At 35.0% G+C, this 19,353-nt stretch overlaps 1 protein-coding gene across 1 annotated transcript in view; it reads left to right on the top strand.

The window, feature by feature from the left end:
• Window positions 1-19,353, top strand: part of ZNF516 (zinc finger protein 516) — a 147,538-nt gene that overhangs the window by 38,846 nt on the left and 89,339 nt on the right. Inside the window, exon 2 of the mRNA XM_044667203.1 lies at window positions 15,027-17,067. Within this exon, the coding sequence (XP_044523138.1) occupies window positions 15,162-17,067 (1,906 nt within the window). The 5' untranslated portion in view covers window positions 15,027-15,161. The remainder of the gene's footprint in view (window positions 1-15,026; window positions 17,068-19,353) is intronic.

The following is a 19,353-nucleotide window of genomic DNA, read 5'->3' as shown; positions in this document are numbered from 1 at the left end:
AAAAAAATCAAGGGATTTTGCCTGTGTGTCACAGTTGGGGTAAAATAGAATTTATGAAAAAAGGGAGGGAGAATGAATATTATGAGGGTTTAATGTCTACACTTTAAATATCTTGCTATTTATAATATATACATCCAAATTGTTATTAGTTTAATTCCAGTTATGTTCTAGCTGTAGCAAGAGAAGAATCCCTAAATATGGCTGCCAAATAAGTGTCAGAGTTATAAGGTTCTTAAAAACGTTTGTAAACAACTGATTTGACTCCTGTTTGTCTCTCTCTTTGACATAGTACAGTTATGTTCTACATTAATAGTGCAACACTTTATTCCCAAATAAGCCAGACTGGGCTGACAGCTGAAAGGTTCGATTTCAAGTTCGATATCACCTCCCTAGGGATTACTGGGTCTAAGAGCTTTGAAATTCAAAATTTGCCTGTTTAAATTTCAGGTTTATTTTTATATGAACCACTTGCTTTATATAAGATATCCTTTTCTTTTCAAGAAGAATTTTCTTCCATTCCCCTTATGGAAGATCATATGATAATGTAATGTTTATGCTTTTATTAGTGGATGGTAGTCAACATATTTACAGATAAAGTGGAATAATAAAATAATGACGTTGTGGGGAATTGGAATTTGTGTAGGTTGGAAAGGGGTTCAGATTAGGAAAAGGGAAGATGATTCTCAGTTTTGAAAAGCTAAAACTTTCAATGATGTATCAGATCATAGTCATTAGGCTTCTTTCTCTGCCCACCCCCACTCCCAGTCTAACACAATGCAGGATAAAGCCCATGGAGATATTACATAATGTACTTGTCAAGAATTTTTCTTTGTAAACATTCACTGATATATCACTCTCTCTCCTTTAGTTGCTGAGGCATCTAGCATCTTTTAGAGGTACTGTATATATAATATGTGTGTGTGTGTGTGTGTGTGTGTGTGTGTGAGGGAGAGAGAGAGAGAGAGAGAGAGATAAACTAGGTCACTTTACAGTATTTATTGGCAGAATTGGACTTATACAAGCTCACAGGGTACATCCTGTATGCAGTATATACTGTGCAACAATTTTTAGAGGATATATTCATTTAGAATTTTGGTCTTCATTAAATATTGATTAAAATTTTAGATATGGCAAGCAAAAAAATCTTAAATGACAGCTCACATGATATGCCTTAGAGCAACCCTACCAAAATACACTAAACCCCAGGATATTTTTATAGAATCATTGTGTGTGTGTTTTTAAATAGTATTCAAGAAAATTGATTATCGAGTTGCTTACTTATATACTTTTTCTCTGTGTGTTCTTACTTAAATAAGGGGTTTTTGGTTGATTTTCTGTGCTAACCAGAATTACCTACAAAGGTAATGTTTAACAGAATGTTTTATGGCTTGCTGCACATAATTGTCTGTCTTTGTATTCTAGGGCACAGTTCTTTTATTTGAGGGTGGGAATTTTTAGGCTCTTTCACAAAATGGAACTTGGAAAGGAGATAATAATGTTAGAATGAGAATTAACTACAACCCGTCTTTTTTTTTTTTTAATGGTGATAGGAGCAATGTTGATTTTGGGTAAAGGAAGGGAGAAAAAGAGATGTGGCTCAAAGCTTGCTCTTTATTATTTTTTTTACATATAGGGAAAAAAAAGAGTATATTGTTTTGAACAAGTTTAAAATAATAGAACCATGGGTTTTGAGCTGTAATAACCAACCAATCTTGCCTTCCAGCATACTGAAATTTTAAAAATGATATGTTCAGGAAAAGAGGATTACATAATAGGAGAATGTCATAAGTTTTTGCTTTTTACCATTTGGGATAAAGCGGTCCTTTTTTTCATCTAAATGATCTCTGGAATAATGAGAATGCATTTTGGGGTTTGTTTTATTTTTGTCAATGAATTCCTGAATTTGTCAATATTACAACTTCAGAAGGCTTTATAAAGCCTTTATAAAGACTTAGAAGCAGTTTCATGATAACATTTCTAAATTTCCCTTAAAATAGACACTTGAGTTGGTTTTTTTCCTCTTCTACATTGAAGGTTATTTCATTTATCTTCCAGTTTTATTCACTACTTATGAAAAAGTTGTATGACTGTACTAATATTTTCGAACATGGTATAAAAATAACCAAGGTCAATTTTTCTAATTTTTTGATTGTTGAATTGCATATTAAGAGATGTGTAAAGTATCTTGGTAAAAAGTGAATTCACCCCTCAATGCCTGTATGACTTTATCTAAGCTGCCAAGTTTGGACCAGATGCAATTTAAAATGGCTAAGTTCTAAGCCTCTGGAAATGGGGTTCTTAATGGAAATACTGACAAGATCATTAACTATAGTAGCCCTGCTGGGTGCTTGCTGCAGGAATACTAGACGTGTACATCCAAAAGTGTTATGTGAACTGCTTGTAGCAGTGAGGTTGATTTGAATAAGAAGTTGAGCTGGGGTAAAGTGCAAGGAAGAACAGGTTCTGTTAATTTATCTTCTCCTTAGCTTCATGAAGGCTGATTATTTAGAGAAGAATGGTTTGGTTGAAAGTATTGTTTGATCTAGATTTGAAGAAATGTAATAAATTGATTTGCATGAGTTTGGGGAAAGCAAAGGAGAATAAGTTTCTTCTGTTACCTTTTGATTTTAAAAGGATTTTCCCTTAATTTCAAATGGGAATCTCTTTGTTATATTAGTGATTAAAATGTATAAATACAGACAATCACACACAAATACAACTCTGGACTAGGTTAACAAATTTTGGCTTCCTAAGACATATTATTAAAAACCATGGAGAAAAAAAAACCACAAAGCACATCTTTATATTTGCATAAGTTGATTTCTTGGCCTTTCTAGGTCTAATTAATAATCATGTTGTGTATTCATCAGAGTTGGGTTTTTCCCCATTTTCCTTTGAGGTCAAATTTTACTGGTGGTCTTTATATATCAGAAAAAAAGGACTTAGCCCTTTGCACTAATAATTTTGGCTTTGGGATTTCCTTTTAATAATAAACTATTTATCATCCATTCTAGTAACTTAATGAGCTCTATTTTACTTGTTTATTTTGTCAGTTTCTGATCATACATAGTCTATCCTCATCAATACTTCTTCACCATTCAGATAATAACATTATGGATAATTCTTGATAAATTTTGTTAATGATAAATAAATAATTTTTCAATAAAATAACAGATTTTGTGATTGTGATTGTTGAAAGATGTTTAAATCAACCATTGCTGAATAGATTTTTAAAATGACAGAAGACAAATAACTTGAATGATTTTCGCCTAGATGATCATTATTTGCAATACTCCAGCCTTTTTATGGTCAACCAGCCAGTCACATTTGGTCAGTGTCATCTTACTTAAGTAAAAGCTTTTGTTTATTTTGTATGGCCAAGTACCTTAAAAGGAGCACTTAAAAAAAAAGAATATGATAATTGTCATGGTTTATCCTGATATATATAGCATTTTATTTTCTGAACAAGGCTAGGCTCACTTTTAAAAAACAACAATTTTGGTTTAATAGTGTAACATAATTATTTTTGGGAACTGCTTTCAAATAGAGATTATTGGCAATTCTGTAAGCTTAATATATTTGTTACTAATCAAATCATGGGATGATAGTATTTGTTAACTTTTTTGATGGTAGTGGTGTGTGGTGAAGCTTTTTGTGAGTGCTGCTGATTCTGGTTGCTTTTTTTTTTTTCATTTCTTCATATTAGAGTGGAAATTTAGTTTGTTCATAATGTATTATTGATTGGTCTGAGAACAGCAGCAGCCTCAAGGCCTTGCCATCAATGGTACTTACTCTCCCAATAGTGAATGCATCACTTCATGTAGCTCTTTGGGATCCAAGTCTGTGGGATATAAGCCTGCAATTGTTAATGTGGTACAGAACAGTTTTTAGGGAGAGGAACTCTTCATTGTTGTTATGGAATTTTTTCCCATTTGTTGAAGAATAGTCCCTTTGTCATAGCAGTAAGATAAGCTTGTCCAGGATGTTAATGATGTATTTTCATTCATTGCTCATAATACTACAGTGTAACTACTAAAGTACATTTCATTGTCTCCAAGAGGACAGACATGCACAGTAGACTGAAACACAAAATAGGGCTCTCACCCACTCAGTACATGTGTTTCTCAACATACCCTAAAGCAGCAGGACACAAGAATAACCTTTTCATAGAACTGTCTCTTTAGAAAGCCCTAAGAAACAGTGGGAGGGACACTGGCTTTGTTAACTGCTTTTGAAGCATGTTACCTCTTTGTAACATGTCCCTGTCAAACATTTAGAGTATATTGTTTTTATTTTGAGACTTTAAAGAGCGCATTTTCCTTTCCTCTCTGTATTCCTACCAAATTCTGCTGCGTCCTACCATGTACTCAATCAATCAATCAATCAACCTTTCTCAGCCAATTGGTCCAGAATTTGAGGCACAGCTTATCTTTGCTTTCTGCATTCTTGCGTGTATAGTATTTGTCTAAGTGCCTGCTGTAGAATTCTGATAGGTGTAAGCCAGGGGAAAGGAGAGAGAAATGGAAGGACTTTTTGACATGCCTGCTGGTAATCTAGAAATCCAAAGTACATTTTTAGAAGAATGCTATTTATATCATTAATAAAAACAAGAGTTGAAAGAGAACAACTATTGTAATAGAAACAAAAACAAATTGAAAACTTCCATGGTAAAAGATTTTTTTTTTTACCGACCTTCAAACTTTGAAAGGCCCAAGAACATTGAAGTAATTAAATCTAGTGCTAGAAATGCTATGTTTATTTTTCTAGTAGCCCCCTTTGGTTCCTCTGTCTAGCCCACTATTCCAATTTGAACAGTCTTAAACAAACCCCAAGAGTTTTAAAGTAATGCATATATGATAATGAAATTGAAACATGCTCAAAAAATTGAGCATGTTTGAAAGTTAGCTTTCTATGAAAACTGGTTCAGTGTCTGAATGGAGTTTTGATTACATTAATAACTTAGCTAGTTCTGTGAATAGAAATAAAAATCATTTAGTTTTTAGATAATCCTAATTTACTCTGCTATGTTGAAATTTGCTGCACATTTAGGAATATCCTTTCTTTTAAAAGATCGTCCTTCACTTTCTCCATATTAAAATGCATGGTATTTTGCTTATTAACAAGCTGTTATCTACTGAAAACAGAAAATAAAAATAATAAAACTAGTTTGGATGAATAAAACAGTGATACTTAAAAAAATGTTGTCAGAGATAAATTAAATTCAACCACAATTATGTTTGGCTAATAATAGTTCATATATTAATAAAAGGATAATAATTTCATTGGAACAGAAAAGTCCTGGGTGAAGAAACGAGTTGTCTTGTCAGCTCCATCTCTTTATTTCTCTTCTTATTCCTTCCCCTCTTCTCTCATAAAGAACATCCTAGTTCAGGCCTTGATTGCTTCTTCCCTGCTATGTTGTAATATCTTTATCAGTGGTCTCCCTGTTTTCAATCTTTCCCCTTTTAAATCCATGCCAAATAATAATCCTAATACATAATTCTGAAAATGTTACTCCCTTGCTTCAAGAAGCTTCTGCTGCTCCTTGTTGTCTCTGGGATAAATACAGATTCCACTGTTTGGTATTTAAAGTCCTTCACAATCTGGCTCCCTTATTATTTTAAACTAATTTCATATTGTTGATATTGTGCATGAGGTCATGCACTCTAAATTCCAAACAAATTGGCCCAGTACTCAGTATTTTACAAACCAGGCTGTTCTTGGTGCCTGGAATCCTCTTACCTCATTTCTACTTTTTGAGATCCCTAGACTTCTTCGGGATTCATCTCAAGTACAACTTCCTCCATGAGGTTTTTCCTGATTCCTCTTGCTGTTGCTATATCCCCCTCTTCCCCCATGCCCCCTTCAGATTTTCTTTCTTGGACACTTGTATTGATGTAACTGTGTTCATGTCTCCTACTCCCTCAGTTATCCCCTGGAGGAATGTAATCTCGCTGAAGGGAGGGACCAGCTTGATTTTGTCTTTGTTATCCCCAGTGCCAAACGCAGTACTAATTCTTTTAAAAAAATTTATTACATTAAAATAACCAGGTTATTCTTCTCCCCACTAGAGAAGATCTCATTTGACAAAAAGATATATGTTGTTATAAAGCCATGCTTTGCTTATTTCTGTTTATCAGTTCTTTTTCTGGAGGTGGACCTGCATGAGTCACTCTTCAAACAATATTTCTGTTGCTTGTATTTCTCTTGTTTCTGCTTGTTGCACCCTTCATAACTTCATGTAGGTCTCTCCATGTTTTAAAAAAATTAACCTACTCATCATTTCTTATGGCTCAGTAGTATTCCATCATAGTCATATGCCACTATAAAAAGTGCCCATTAAAGTGATTTGACTTAAATCATTTACTAGAAAGTACAAAGTGGGTAGTCCTCACTATTCAGTCTCTAGGTCTCTCTTCTTGTGTGATTTTCATTTAAGTTTTCCCCTAACTACTAATACATTTCTCCCCTTATACAGATAAAAGAGACTTTCTTCAGGTTCTTCTAACATTACCAGGGTGCCTACCAATGTGCTGAAACCAGGCTATTTACATATATATCCATATATATAAGCGTATATACATTTACATATATATGTATGCACACATACACATGAATATTTTTTATCTGTTTTTCTATTTACAAGATTGGGTTCCCTAATTATCCCATTACAAATGATACTGAGAATATCATTTGTTACTTACCAACTACCAAACATTTATTAAAACACTTAAAAAAAAAAAGAATGAAATAGAGAAGACCATACTGGGCTATACATTAACTTCCTTTAACTTATATCTCCATGGTACCTGAAATGTGCCTGAGTTATTAGACATTCCACATCTCTTGCAGCTAGTTCACATTCCTGTTTTGAATAGTAAACATTCCTTTGGCTTTGCATTAAATTTTCCTTCTTGTAATGAAATATTTTGATTCTCACATATTTAATATTTCTTCTCTCTTTTAGTAAGAGGGAATACAGTTATTCTCAAGTTGGGTACTTTGTGTTGTTTTGTCATTTCAATTGTTCCCTACTCTGTGACCCTATTTGAGATTTTCTGGGCAAAGATATTGGAGTAGTTTGTCAATTCTTTTTCCAGCTCATTTTACAGATGAGGAAATAAAGGAACACAGGGTGAAGTTACTTGCCCAGGGTCACATAGCTGGTACGTATCTGGGGCCATCTTTGAACTAGGGTCTTCCAGATTCCAGGCCCAGAACTCTTAACTATCTATTGGACCTCTTAGTTGCCCTGGGTATTTTAAGAAACTGTATTAACTCCTTAGACCACTAGAGTACTGTTTAGTATATGTCTTAGAGATTGTAACTAAGTTCTGAAGTAGTTAATGTGTGTTCTAAGGTCCTTAACTGAAATCCAGGCAGTTATCTATTAGCTAGGTGTTTCTGACTATGAATTATATCTGTCCCAAATAAAATTAAGTACAGATCTTTAAAAATTCACTTAAATGCTTTTGGAGCTGAATATTGGCAAATAAAGGGGAAAAAATATCTCCAAATCTGCTAAAATCTTATATACTCATATATCTCCAAACTGGGGAATTTATTGTACTCCATTTTTCATTTCAAATTAATGTTTCATTTTCAATTTGCTGAATGTAGCCTTTCTTTTTCTTTTCCCACAATTAAAAAATGTTTTCCAAAAATAGCTCTGAATTGTTCATTTCTCAAGGGAAAAAAAATAAAAAACGTATTTGAAATCTATTTTCATACAGTAATCAGCAAGCCATTTTCATGTCTAAACAATTAAACTACGGTTTAGTCTGGCAAGTTCTCAATTTCAGCTTTGGAAAAAGTTATAATAATAACAAAACTGTGATTTATTATGACAGAATGTGTTCTAATTGGTTTATGCTTTGTTTTTGTGTATAGGTTGACATATTGTCTTTGTGTATTCTAAAACATATAAATACACACCTTTTTTACCTCTCATTCCCCTTGAGTTGTTGTAACTATTTTCTTTAACTCTGGTTTGTATAGAAAACTTGTGTTTATGAGTTTTATAAGATTAATGGACCTATAAGTTCACTACCTTAAAGGAAAGTTATAGCTACAATTGAATTCCTTGTGCCTCTTTCACATCTGATCTGTTAAAGTTGGAATTTTTTCTGGAGTCTTGGAGTTCCTTTCAATAGACCAGAGTTTTTTGTTTGTTTGTTTGTTTGTTTGTTTTTGAGATGTAAACCATTGCCCCCAAGGAATGAAGCAGAATTCTGCCCAGATTTCTCCCTCTTCATGTTTTAGATAAAGGCTGTCAATTGTGATAAAACAATGTTCTGAAATTTGAAGTTTTGATAACAGCTCACTTCTTTTTACCTTAATAATGGGAAAAGCTTCAGGCCTGTCTTAAATATTGCTTCTCATTCAACAAGAATGATTGCAAAAATATAATGATCTATCCACTCAGATCAGTTAGAGGAGATTAATTTTTGAATATATTTTTGAAAGGCCTGTTAGAAACTTTTGGCCATTTTAATGGTAGCCCTTGGGAATTTAACTGTTTGCTTTTTTTTTTTTTAAATAAGTTTGTTTTATGCCAGACCAGTCTTTTCAGATTACACTCATTTTCTTTGTCTCTATCACTGTTGAGGCTTCCTCCCATTTTTTACATTTGCATATTTTTTCTATACTAAACATTAGTCTTCAAAATTTTTTTCCTAAATGGATATTCTATTAATGTAGTCTAAATATTAAAGATAATTTGGGGCCATCACTGAGCTCTGTCAGAGAGGTGAGAGTGGGCAATAATCTAAGAGGAAAATATTTAAAATAGTATTATAAAAATATTAGAAAAATGATCATGTTTAACCTTCCCCATAGGGAACTGGATTGTCCTCTGAAATGTAGTCAGACTAGTTTCGGGGTATCATTTTTAAACTGGGAGAGTATAGTACAAAATGAAAATTGCACTTCCTAATTTGGAGGCTTTTTCTAAAAGGAAAACCGTCTAATTACTTTTTAGGGGTTTTGGAGGGTGGAACGCAGACCACATGGAGGGAAAAGAGGCCCCCTTAAGAGCTGTGTGTCAAAAAGGTTGATTCTTTTCAAAGTTGGTAAAGAATCTAAATGGCTTTGTAAATTCCAATAGTAGATAGAAATGCTTTATAATGTATTTGATTGAGAAAGGAACGCTAGCATTATCATAGATTTTTACTTTGTAGATATGTTTTAGATAATTTTGATCTGAGTCCAATCAAAATTAACTTATATGGACTTCAGTTTATTTATGTTAAATGAGGGAATTGAACTAGATGATCTCTAAGATTATTTCCTAACACTGGAATCAATGATTCTCTCAAAATCTATGTAATAACAAAATGTATTTTAATGTAATTTTATTTTATTGTAATTAATGACTACTCCACATATTGTTTTAAAGCTTTCAAAGTGCTTTCATATCCATTATAATATCATATTTATATAACAATGAAGTTTAGAAATATATGTTAAATTTATGAATTTTGAAATAATGAAATTAAAAAAAAAAAAGACCTTTCACTTCATTAGCTCTCACGAGCATCAGGACAACAATGTGATGTATGTTGTATAAGTAGTGTTAACCTGGCATCACAGATTTAGAGATGGAAGGAAGTCTGCTACCTTAGAGCTTGTATAAATCATATTCATCATTTTACAGATGAGAACCTTAAAACTCACTGAAGTTTAAGTGTCTTGTCCAAAAGGCTTAGAGTGACTCGATGACTTTCCCAGGGTTACACAGTTAGTTGTAGGTAGAGCAGGGGTTTGAACTAATATCCTTTGACTCAAAGCCCAGCTTTTTCTGTGATTTAGCTGACCTGTAATTAAGCTCCATAACATTGCTCTGAGAGAGGAAAGACATTAGCCTCATTTTGACAGATGAGGAAAAAGCAGCTAAAAAAATAAGCAAAAAAGCCTTGATATTTTTACTCTATCTTTTGTGAATTACTTAATTTTGAGTGATTTTCATGATAAGGTATTATACTTGGAATTATGAAGTCGTCCTAAGTTAAAAATTTGTCTTAGATATTAGCTGTGTGGCCCTGCATAAGAAACTTCATGTCTTTGTGTGCCTCAGTTTCTTCATCTGTTAAATGTGGATAATGACATTACCTTCCTCCCTGAGGACCAAATGAGATAAAACACCTTGCAAACCTTCAAGCTCTATATACATGTTAGCTATTATTAATGATTACCATGATATGGGGGAGAAATTTCTTTGGCTCTAATGACTGGGGAGGAATAACAAAAGGGATTAGGAAAAATTAGTTTTTTTACAGTCTTTAAAGATGAGACACAGGCCTTCACATGGCTGCATTGACTGGGTTATAAAGTTTTTAATGAATATATATTTTTGAAGTCTTCTCCTTATTCTTGAATTGCCTTTCTTTTTTCTTTTCTTTTCTTTAGCACTGAGGTTAAGAAAAGAATAGCCAGAGGATCCCTATTTCAGATAATTTGTTTTCAACCTCTTCACCTGAAAAATCCATTTTAAGTTTAAGGTGCAGATTTGGATTGGTTCTTATTTATCACCAACTGGTTCAGTGAATTTTCTCCCTCGGCCTTGCCTTCTTATCTTATTAATAGGATAATTTATTGTCTTGGTTACATGGAGTAAAACTACATGCTGAATGGAATAAGGCCATGTGTCCAGTAGTTCTGTCCTTTCAAATTAGTTCTGAGACACTAATTTTGGGGGTCAGGGAGCTGGTTGCTTGTTCCCTTTGTATACTTGATGCACATGTGGTTCCTCAACCACTTGAAATTATATCATTCTTCTTTAATAATGTGAGATGATCAGATTGGGCCCCTACTTTAGTTATTAAAAATGATTCTTTTAAAAAGTTAAGTGTATTTAATTCAAGATACGTCTCATGGAACAAAAAAACAAACTTTTTTTCATGGATCACTTAGTCTCAGAGACAAAGTTAGAGCTAAAATAATGCTTTAGTGGGGAAAACTATTATAAAATTATAAATTGTAATTAAAAACAAATTATTAGAAAAAACTTTGTAGCAATAATTTGATTTTTGTTTATGCTTTATATTTATACTGATAATATTATTCATATGCCATATTTAACAAACATTAGGTAATGGAAAAAATAATTTTCTTTTATAATTTCCTTGATTTTTATATCTATAGCCTCTGTTGACATAATGCCTATATGTTGTGTAATTTTTTGGGGGGGTTTTGCATTTATAAGTTGACTTAATTTTATATTATATCCGAAAATAAACAGTATCCTGAATGAATGTAGTCTTTACTGGGGTTTGAGTTTGCTGACTATCCTGAATGATGTTTCTCTAATGGAAACACGGGGAATATTATCTTGGGACTTGGAGAGATTGAAAGCTAGAATTCTAAACAAGAGTGTTTCCCCTTTATGTAGAGGGCAATATAGCGCGTGTAGAGGGAAAGCTTTAGAAGAATTGCATTGTATCCCCTTTATGTTGAGGCTATACAGCACATGCAGTGGGAAAGCTTTAGAATTACGTCTTTTGTTACAGGAGAGAGTTGACTAATCAGGTAAAAGTAGTAGCTGCCCTTTTGTCATCTTAGACATTGACTAAAAACATTGTGAGGAAGGAGCAGGCTACAAAGGTATCAGTTTCTAGAAAAATTCTTAATCCTGAGTAGATACTTCTGGGAAACTTCTTGCCTATCCTCCGGAAGACTCTGTAGGTTACAGTTTGCCTCCTTTGCTATCAACTGATATTCTTTCTCTTATCTCATTAGTTACAGGGGTGACATATGGTCTCCCCTTCTGATTTTGGTGGCTAAAGAGTGGTGGCAGTGGGGGAAGGGGAGGCAGATGGTAAAAGCTAGTGAATGGCACAAATGACAGATCTTGTCACTATACGTATGGGGTACATATGCGTATATCTGTATGTATATTATAGATAGCATTTCCTATTTTTGAAAACTGTAGTGTGTTACAATGTTTTTAGTAGCTGAATTTATTGTAATAGTTTAAAACTCAAGTTTGCATCTGCATTTCAGAATTGCTTAATAGCTGACCATTAGGACATCTTGTTAAGACATGTTGTACATTTTCTCAGACTGTTTTTGTTTAATCAGAGTATTAAACTTACTACAGGTTGTTCTCATGTTCTGAACAGGAAGTGCTCAATCAAGTAAAATAGTAATGTTGAGTGCTCAAAGTGAGTTTCAGGCCATTTGCTCTGTAGAAAACTTTCCCTCTTAAATAGAATCAACACTCCAGGTAATAGTAATGAGAGTTGACATTTATACATAGTACTTTAAGGTATTCAAAGCACCTTACATATATTATGTCATTTGATCTACTTAAGTATAACATACTTTTGGCTATAAAGATATTTCTATTCATTGTTTTGTTGTCAACTTCCATGAAGTAGGCATGTTTTTATTTTACCTTAGTAAATAAACTAGATAATTTAACAATGTTATTAACAAAGTGGGCCTTATATGTGCATCTTTAGAAGTTTTGTCCAAATATGGAGAACCATTAGGGGCAACTCACAACTATTTAGACTTTTAGTTCAGACTATAGAAATGTTGAACAAACACTCTGTCCATGTAGGAAAATTTATACTGCTTGGTTTTTTTTAACTCCTCAAAATATGCTTATTAAAGTTTGAATATTTTACAAATACATTCTTTTATTATTGCTTTGTTTATTTTGCTTTTCACCTATTAGATTGTAAATTGATAAATTCATTGTTTCTACTCCTCTTTCAAATGTTTTAATAGTGATTTTTGAATGAAACACAATTTTTCTGAACATTTACACAGAGGTGATCTGGTTATTTAGAGAAAAAATTATTTTGTTTAAATGAACATCATGTATATATGATCCATAATATCTACACTTAACATTGGAAGAGACCTAGCTACCTTTGTTTATAGGTAAGAATTATAAGGCACAGAGGGATGAAATAATTTAGTATGTGATAGTTGGGGTTTAATCTAGATCTTCTGACTCCTAAACCAATTTTCTTCACATTAAACCATTTTGCCTTCCAAGGTTGTATTTCTAGTTAGTCATGGAAGCAGGACCAGAGTAAAGACTTAGTCTCATTCACTTTTTACTGGAAGCCTTCCCCAACCCCTTTTAATTCCAGAGTCTTTTCTCTGTTAATTATTTTCCTATTTATGCTGAATATAGCTTGCATTATTAGATTGTAGGCTGCTTTATGCAGACAGGTAATGCAGTGGATAGAGTGCTGGTCTGCAGTCAGGAAGACTCATCTTCCTGAGTTAATATCTGGCCTCAGATACTTACTAGCTGTGTGACCCTGGGCAAGTCACTTAACCCTGCTTACCTCAGTTTTCTCATCTGTAAAATGAGCTGGAGAAGAAAAGGGCAAACTATTCTAGTATCTTTGCTAAGAAAACCTCAAATGGGTCAGGAAAACAGATATGATTGAAAAATTCATGAGTAACAACAGAGCTCTTTGAGGCCAGTGCTTAATAATACTGGTGTAGAGTTTATACTTAATATGTGTTATTGATGCATTAATTGATACCATGATGACACTACTTAATCAAATCGTCTAATTTAAAAATAGTTGATATCTACATATCATGTAGAAGTCTACAGAATGCTTTTATATACATTATCTCTTTTGATCTTCTCATAACAACCTTGAGATGTCATTATTACAAATATTGTTTCTGTTTCAAGAATCAGAAATCTGAGCCTCAATGTGATTAACTGACTTGCCAGCATCTGTACTTCCAGAAGCTGGATTCGAACTCGGGACTCTTGATTTGTTCTGCTTCACTCATTACCTTAATCTATAGAATAATTATACCTTATATTTGTAATGCATTTGCAAATTTATTATGTAATTCTTTCATATAGGTTGTTCCTTTTCTCCTTTCTCCTTTCTCTTAATAATAGTGATTATAGATGACATAATATTCTGAAGTTTATATGCATGATCTCATTTAAGTTTCAGAAACCTGTGGGGTAGGTAGTACAAGCATTGTATGCATTTTATAGGTGAGGAGTTTGAGGCACATAAAAAAGGTTGTGTAACTTGACCAAAATTGTACTTGACCAAAATTAGTAAATGATATTTGTTGTTATTGTTTAGTCACTTCTATCCTGTCCAACTGGGACTCCATTTAGCGTTTTCTTGGCAAAGATACTTGGAGTGGTTTGCCATTTAGTTCTCCAGTTCACTTTACAAATGAGGAAGTTGAGGCAAACAGGATGAAATTACTTGCTCAGGATCACACAGCTAGTAAGTGTTGCATTTGAACTCAGGCCCAGCATTCTATTCACTGGTGCCACATAGTGTGGTAAATGGTATACCCCAGTGATGGGCAAACTTTTTAAAGAGGGAGCCAAAGGAAAGGAAATCTCATCTGTCAGTCTGTTTCTAAGGCAACTCTTTTGAGTTTCATTGTATTGTATTCATCAGATCAGGAATAATGTCTTGCTGCTGGCCAGATAGAACATTTCAGGGGTCTGTATCTGGCCTGCAGGCCATAGTTTGCCCATCCCTGGAATAGCCAGATCTCAAAATACAGTCATCATACTCTTAAGTCCAGTGTCTGTCAGTCCCCTCCCCCCCTTTTCCTTTTCTATATTTCTTTCTTCCAGTTTTTTACCTATCAATTTTTTTTCTTTGCTTATCATTATTACATACATATTCTGACTGGTGGAGTAGATTTTTCTCACATAGGCAATTTTCTTTATTGTCTTAACAACTTGTTCAGAATGTGATACATTTTTAATGATGATTATTGTGTAATCTCTGTGAACTTCATTTTCTTTAAGGGAAATTAATATTTGAATGCATATTTGATTTTGTATGCATGCATTTGCTTTTTTTTTAAAGAAGTAGAATAATATTTTTGAATTAGGGGATATTAGAGGGCTTGTCCATTGAATGTGAGGCTTATTTATACGTGGAATTTGTTTACATTTATATAAATATATGTTTATATATTTATACTTATATATATTTATATTTATACTTATTTATATGTGGAAATTGGTTTACACGAGTTTTCATATGCTTTTCTTATTTCAGGTGCTTACTGCCATCTTCTCTATGACTCACTTAGAACATGCATGAAGATAACTACACTGGGAACATCTTTTGCCTTTGGGAAAGGAAAGTATCACTTAAAAAAGAAGACATAAAACCATTGCTCTTCAAGACTGCATGATCCAAAGCACAACTCTACCTGCCACGGCTGGAAAAAAGCTTTCTCTGTTCTCCCCCACAGCTAATGGTGCAGTAGTACAGATGGATCGCAACAGAGAGGCAGAAATGGAATTGAGAAGAGCTTCTAGTCCCAGCAAAGGCAATAAGAGCAACGAGGTGGATGGGGACAGGTCTCTGTGCCACAGCTGCTGCATCTGTGGCAAAAGCTTTCCCTTTCAGAGCTCCCTTTCCCAACACATGAGAAAACACACTGGGGAAAAGCCATACAAATGCCCTTACTGTGACCACAGAGCTTCCCAGAAAGGCAACTTGAAGATTCACATTCGGAGCCATCGCACGGGAACTCTAAGTCAAGGACATGACTCGGAGATGGGAGAGGCCCAGCTTGGGGAGATGGGAGTGTCCGAGGGCCTCGATGGCTGCACTAGTCCCACCAAGAGCACCTCAGCCTGCAACAAGATACTCAATGGGGCTACCCAGATGGAAAACAGCAAAATCCTGCTGAGAAGCAGCAAGAAAGAGGCAGGGCCTGACGCCCCTGCCGCTGAAGAGGACAAGGTCTCCACGTTCCAGTGCACCTTCTGCAAAACCAAGTTTGAGAGGAAGAAAGAACTTGAACAGCACATCCATCAGGTCCACAAGCCATACAAATGCAGGCTGTGCAACTATATGACCTTGAGAGAGGAGACTCTGCTGAACCACATTGAGAAGGACCATATCACGGCTCAGATTCCCAACGGGGAGGCCTTTGTGGAGAATGGCAAGAGTGAGCTCAGCCCCGGGGAATTTCCTTGTGAAGTCTGTGGTCAGGCGTTTAGTCAAACTTGGTTCCTTAAAGCTCACATGAAGAAGCACAGGGGCTCATTTGACCATGGATGCCACATTTGTGGCAGGAGATTTAAAGAGCCTTGGTTCCTCAAAAATCACATGAAATCTCATGGCCCCAAAACTGGGAACAAAAACAAACCAAAAAGCGATCTGGATCCCATAGCTACTATCAATAATGTGATCCAGGAGGAAACCATTGTGACTGGCTTGTCCCTCTACGAAGTTTGCATCAAGTGTGGGAACTTGTTTACCAACCTTGAGAGCTTAAAGGTCCATAATGCCGTACACCGCAAGGTGGAAGGGAGCCGGACCCTAGAGAAAGCCCAAGGCTTAGTGACCGGAAGCCTAGACCCATCGGAAACCCAGCAGTTTTTCTTACAGTGCCTGAATTTGAGACCATCTGGAGGAGGAGATAAAGTGACAAGTGGGCAGTCTGGAAAAAGAGTCGCAGAACTGGATCCTGTCAACAGTTACCAGGCTTGGCAGTTGGCCACCAAAGGAAAAGTAGCAGAACCCTCAGAATACCTGAAGTATGGAGGGTGGGATGAAGCCTTGGCAGATGCAGATGTCACCTATGACAAGGACAAGAGGGAGTACATCCTTGTGAGCCAGGAGAAGCGCAAGCGGGAGCAAGATTCCCAGACTTCTGGCAATCCCAAGAGGAAGACTTTTTCAGGAGGACGCTCAGATAAGACGGGAGGCATCCAGCCAGGAGACAACTGCTTCGTAGTTCAGGGCGATACGGATTATAGACCATCTTCCCGCCAGAGCCGCCGGGCCACTCAGAATAATAATAAGTCAACGGAATGCTTTGAATGTGGGAAGATTTTCCGCACATACCACCAAATGGTGCTCCATTCCAGGGTACATCGGAAAGATCGCCGGACCTGCAGCGAGAGTGGGGCCACAGCACGGAGAGAGCGATATGGCTCCACCAGTGAAGGGGACTCGGGTTCTACCAGCCAGCCCAGCAGTCCTGGGTCTGCTTCAGCTCCTGAGGATTCTTTGACATCCGGGATGGGAGAGGAGGGTGCCGATGACAGCTTTGAGGAAGGAGCCCCAGAATCACTAGCAGGTAAGTCCCTATATTTATTGAATTTTCTTAAACTCCACTCAGTGTGTGCATGCCCTCACAAATGTATTTTGTTCTTGTTGTTGCACATTTCTCTGTTCCTTTTGATTAATTAGCTCTTGCATTTCTACATAAATTGCCCTTAGTGACACTTTTCTGCTGGTATTCTCTCCTGGGCAACTGTAACTCTTAAGCTCAGGAAGCAGCTTCTTTCACACTTGAAAGATTCATTCCTTTCTTCTTGGTATTGTACCCCTCCTCACGACTTCCCTTCCCCAACCCCTCAACACATAATCGCTATCTCCCTCTGTCCTTTCAAACTTCTACAGATGCATTAAATAAAAACTCTAAACTCTTATGCAGCTATAATTAATCTCCTTGGATTAAACTAGTCCTCTGGGTCCAATGCTTGTTAACTGGAACAGATTACTTTCCAAGTAGGAACTAAATATTTAAAGAAGCATTGTAAACTTCTTTGGTTTAATTTGTCTACTTTCTTCTCTCTCATTTTCTACTTCTAGCCAGTTCTTCAAAAGTGGAAAGTAGCATTTTGGTTATTGAACTAGACTTACTTTTGTCAGCTACATAGTGTTTTCAACCAATAAAACAAGCAATGAATTTTGCTATTTTAAAAAAATCAGACAATATGACAATTATATAGTCTGAAGTACATTCATGTGACAATGAATATTACCTATGTTATCAATCCCATGTGGTAATGACATGTTTATATTGGCTATCTATACAAAGTACAGTCTTTTTAAAGAATAAGACTTTGCAATAGATCTTATTCACATGCCTTTATTCTGAAGGCATAAATTATTTGGGAATATTTCAATTATAGGTACCTATTTTCTCATCAATAACAAGAGATAATAGTTTCTCACAACTTAAAAAAATTTAGCATTTTATATTTGTATTACATTTTATAGTTTATAAAATGCATTTACACACACACACAATCTTGTTTGAAAATTAAAACTTTTATATACACATATACATGTACATATTTGTGTATATAGTTGTATGCACATGTAATATCAGGTTCACCATCTTATATCAGTTTAATGTGAATATAACACATGATAGCAGATATGATATGTAGTCTCCATATTTTCTATGTCCATACTTTACTCATGAATTCTGTGGCAGAGTAAGGATAATGCTTTTTGACATTACAGTGTTCATTCAAGGAGGTAAATCATGGCTTCTCACCCAGTTAATTGGCACTTTGAAGCTTGACCTGTTTAATCAAGGAGCTGTCAGCTGCCACTGTGTTCCCCTTCCCATGGTTTTTGTTCAGCCTCCCCCAGTATCCCATACTTATTGACTCCTTTACATTTTTTTAATTTAAAAAATAATTCAAAATTTAAAAATAGTTATTTTTTTGCTAGATTTCGATAAAAATACCTTTCTTACTACTCCTTCTTTTCTCCTCTCACTCAACTAACCAATCGGATTTTAAAATTTTATCTTAAGCAGATGAACTTTCCTTTAAAAAAGATTAGGACACCTTTCATACCTTTTAACATACTGACCTAGAGTGCAGAATGTAATTTTGAGAACGTTAAATGACACCATATGCCCTTTAAAGAGTTAATACATCTCACCTGAATGAACACTTAATCCCAAGACAATATTTCCAGTAGCTTGATTTGTGACAGATTAGCTATACTTTCTTAGCTTTAACAAAACTGGTTTGTCTCTTCCCTTTGGCTCCTAATCATTACCAGCTATAAATTGTTTGAAAAAATGAAAAACCTAGTACTTTAAGTTGAACAGCAGTTTTACTCATCATGATTTTAACAGGCATGACCAATACCCTTAAGGAGGAACACCAGGAACCTGGGTTTCTGGAGGTACAGTGGCAGTACCTCATTCATGCTTTGAAACTGGAGAAAGCAGCAGATTAAGCCAAGCTGAATACATAGGAGGATCTTGGAAAACAAAAGGAGTTGCATTGATTGGCATGGCTATCTTAAAATTCCACAACTTCCCTATTCAAGGTCTGGAATAATTAATGGAAAGAGCATAGCTTGCAAGGAATTCTTGCACAGGGCTTAAGCTGTCAAATTAGAAATTACTTGTCAGCCCTGGGAATCCCAAATCAAGAAAGCTTGAAGAAGAGAGGTCATTGTAGTCATTGTGAGAATGATTGTGGTAGTGAGTGATCTTGTCTGTCTTTTAGGTAGAAGTCACAAGTATGTAGATTTCTAGTTTAGGAATACAAATGTCTTCTCATACTAGTTGAAATGTGCAAGACTTTTGAGGAAAGAAAAATACTAATGG

Source organism: Gracilinanus agilis, chromosome 1 (assembly GCF_016433145.1).
Source record: "Gracilinanus agilis isolate LMUSP501 chromosome 1, AgileGrace, whole genome shotgun sequence".
Taxonomy (NCBI): Eukaryota; Metazoa; Chordata; class Mammalia; order Didelphimorphia; family Didelphidae; genus Gracilinanus; species Gracilinanus agilis.
This window is presented reverse-complemented; position numbering and strand designations above follow the sequence as displayed.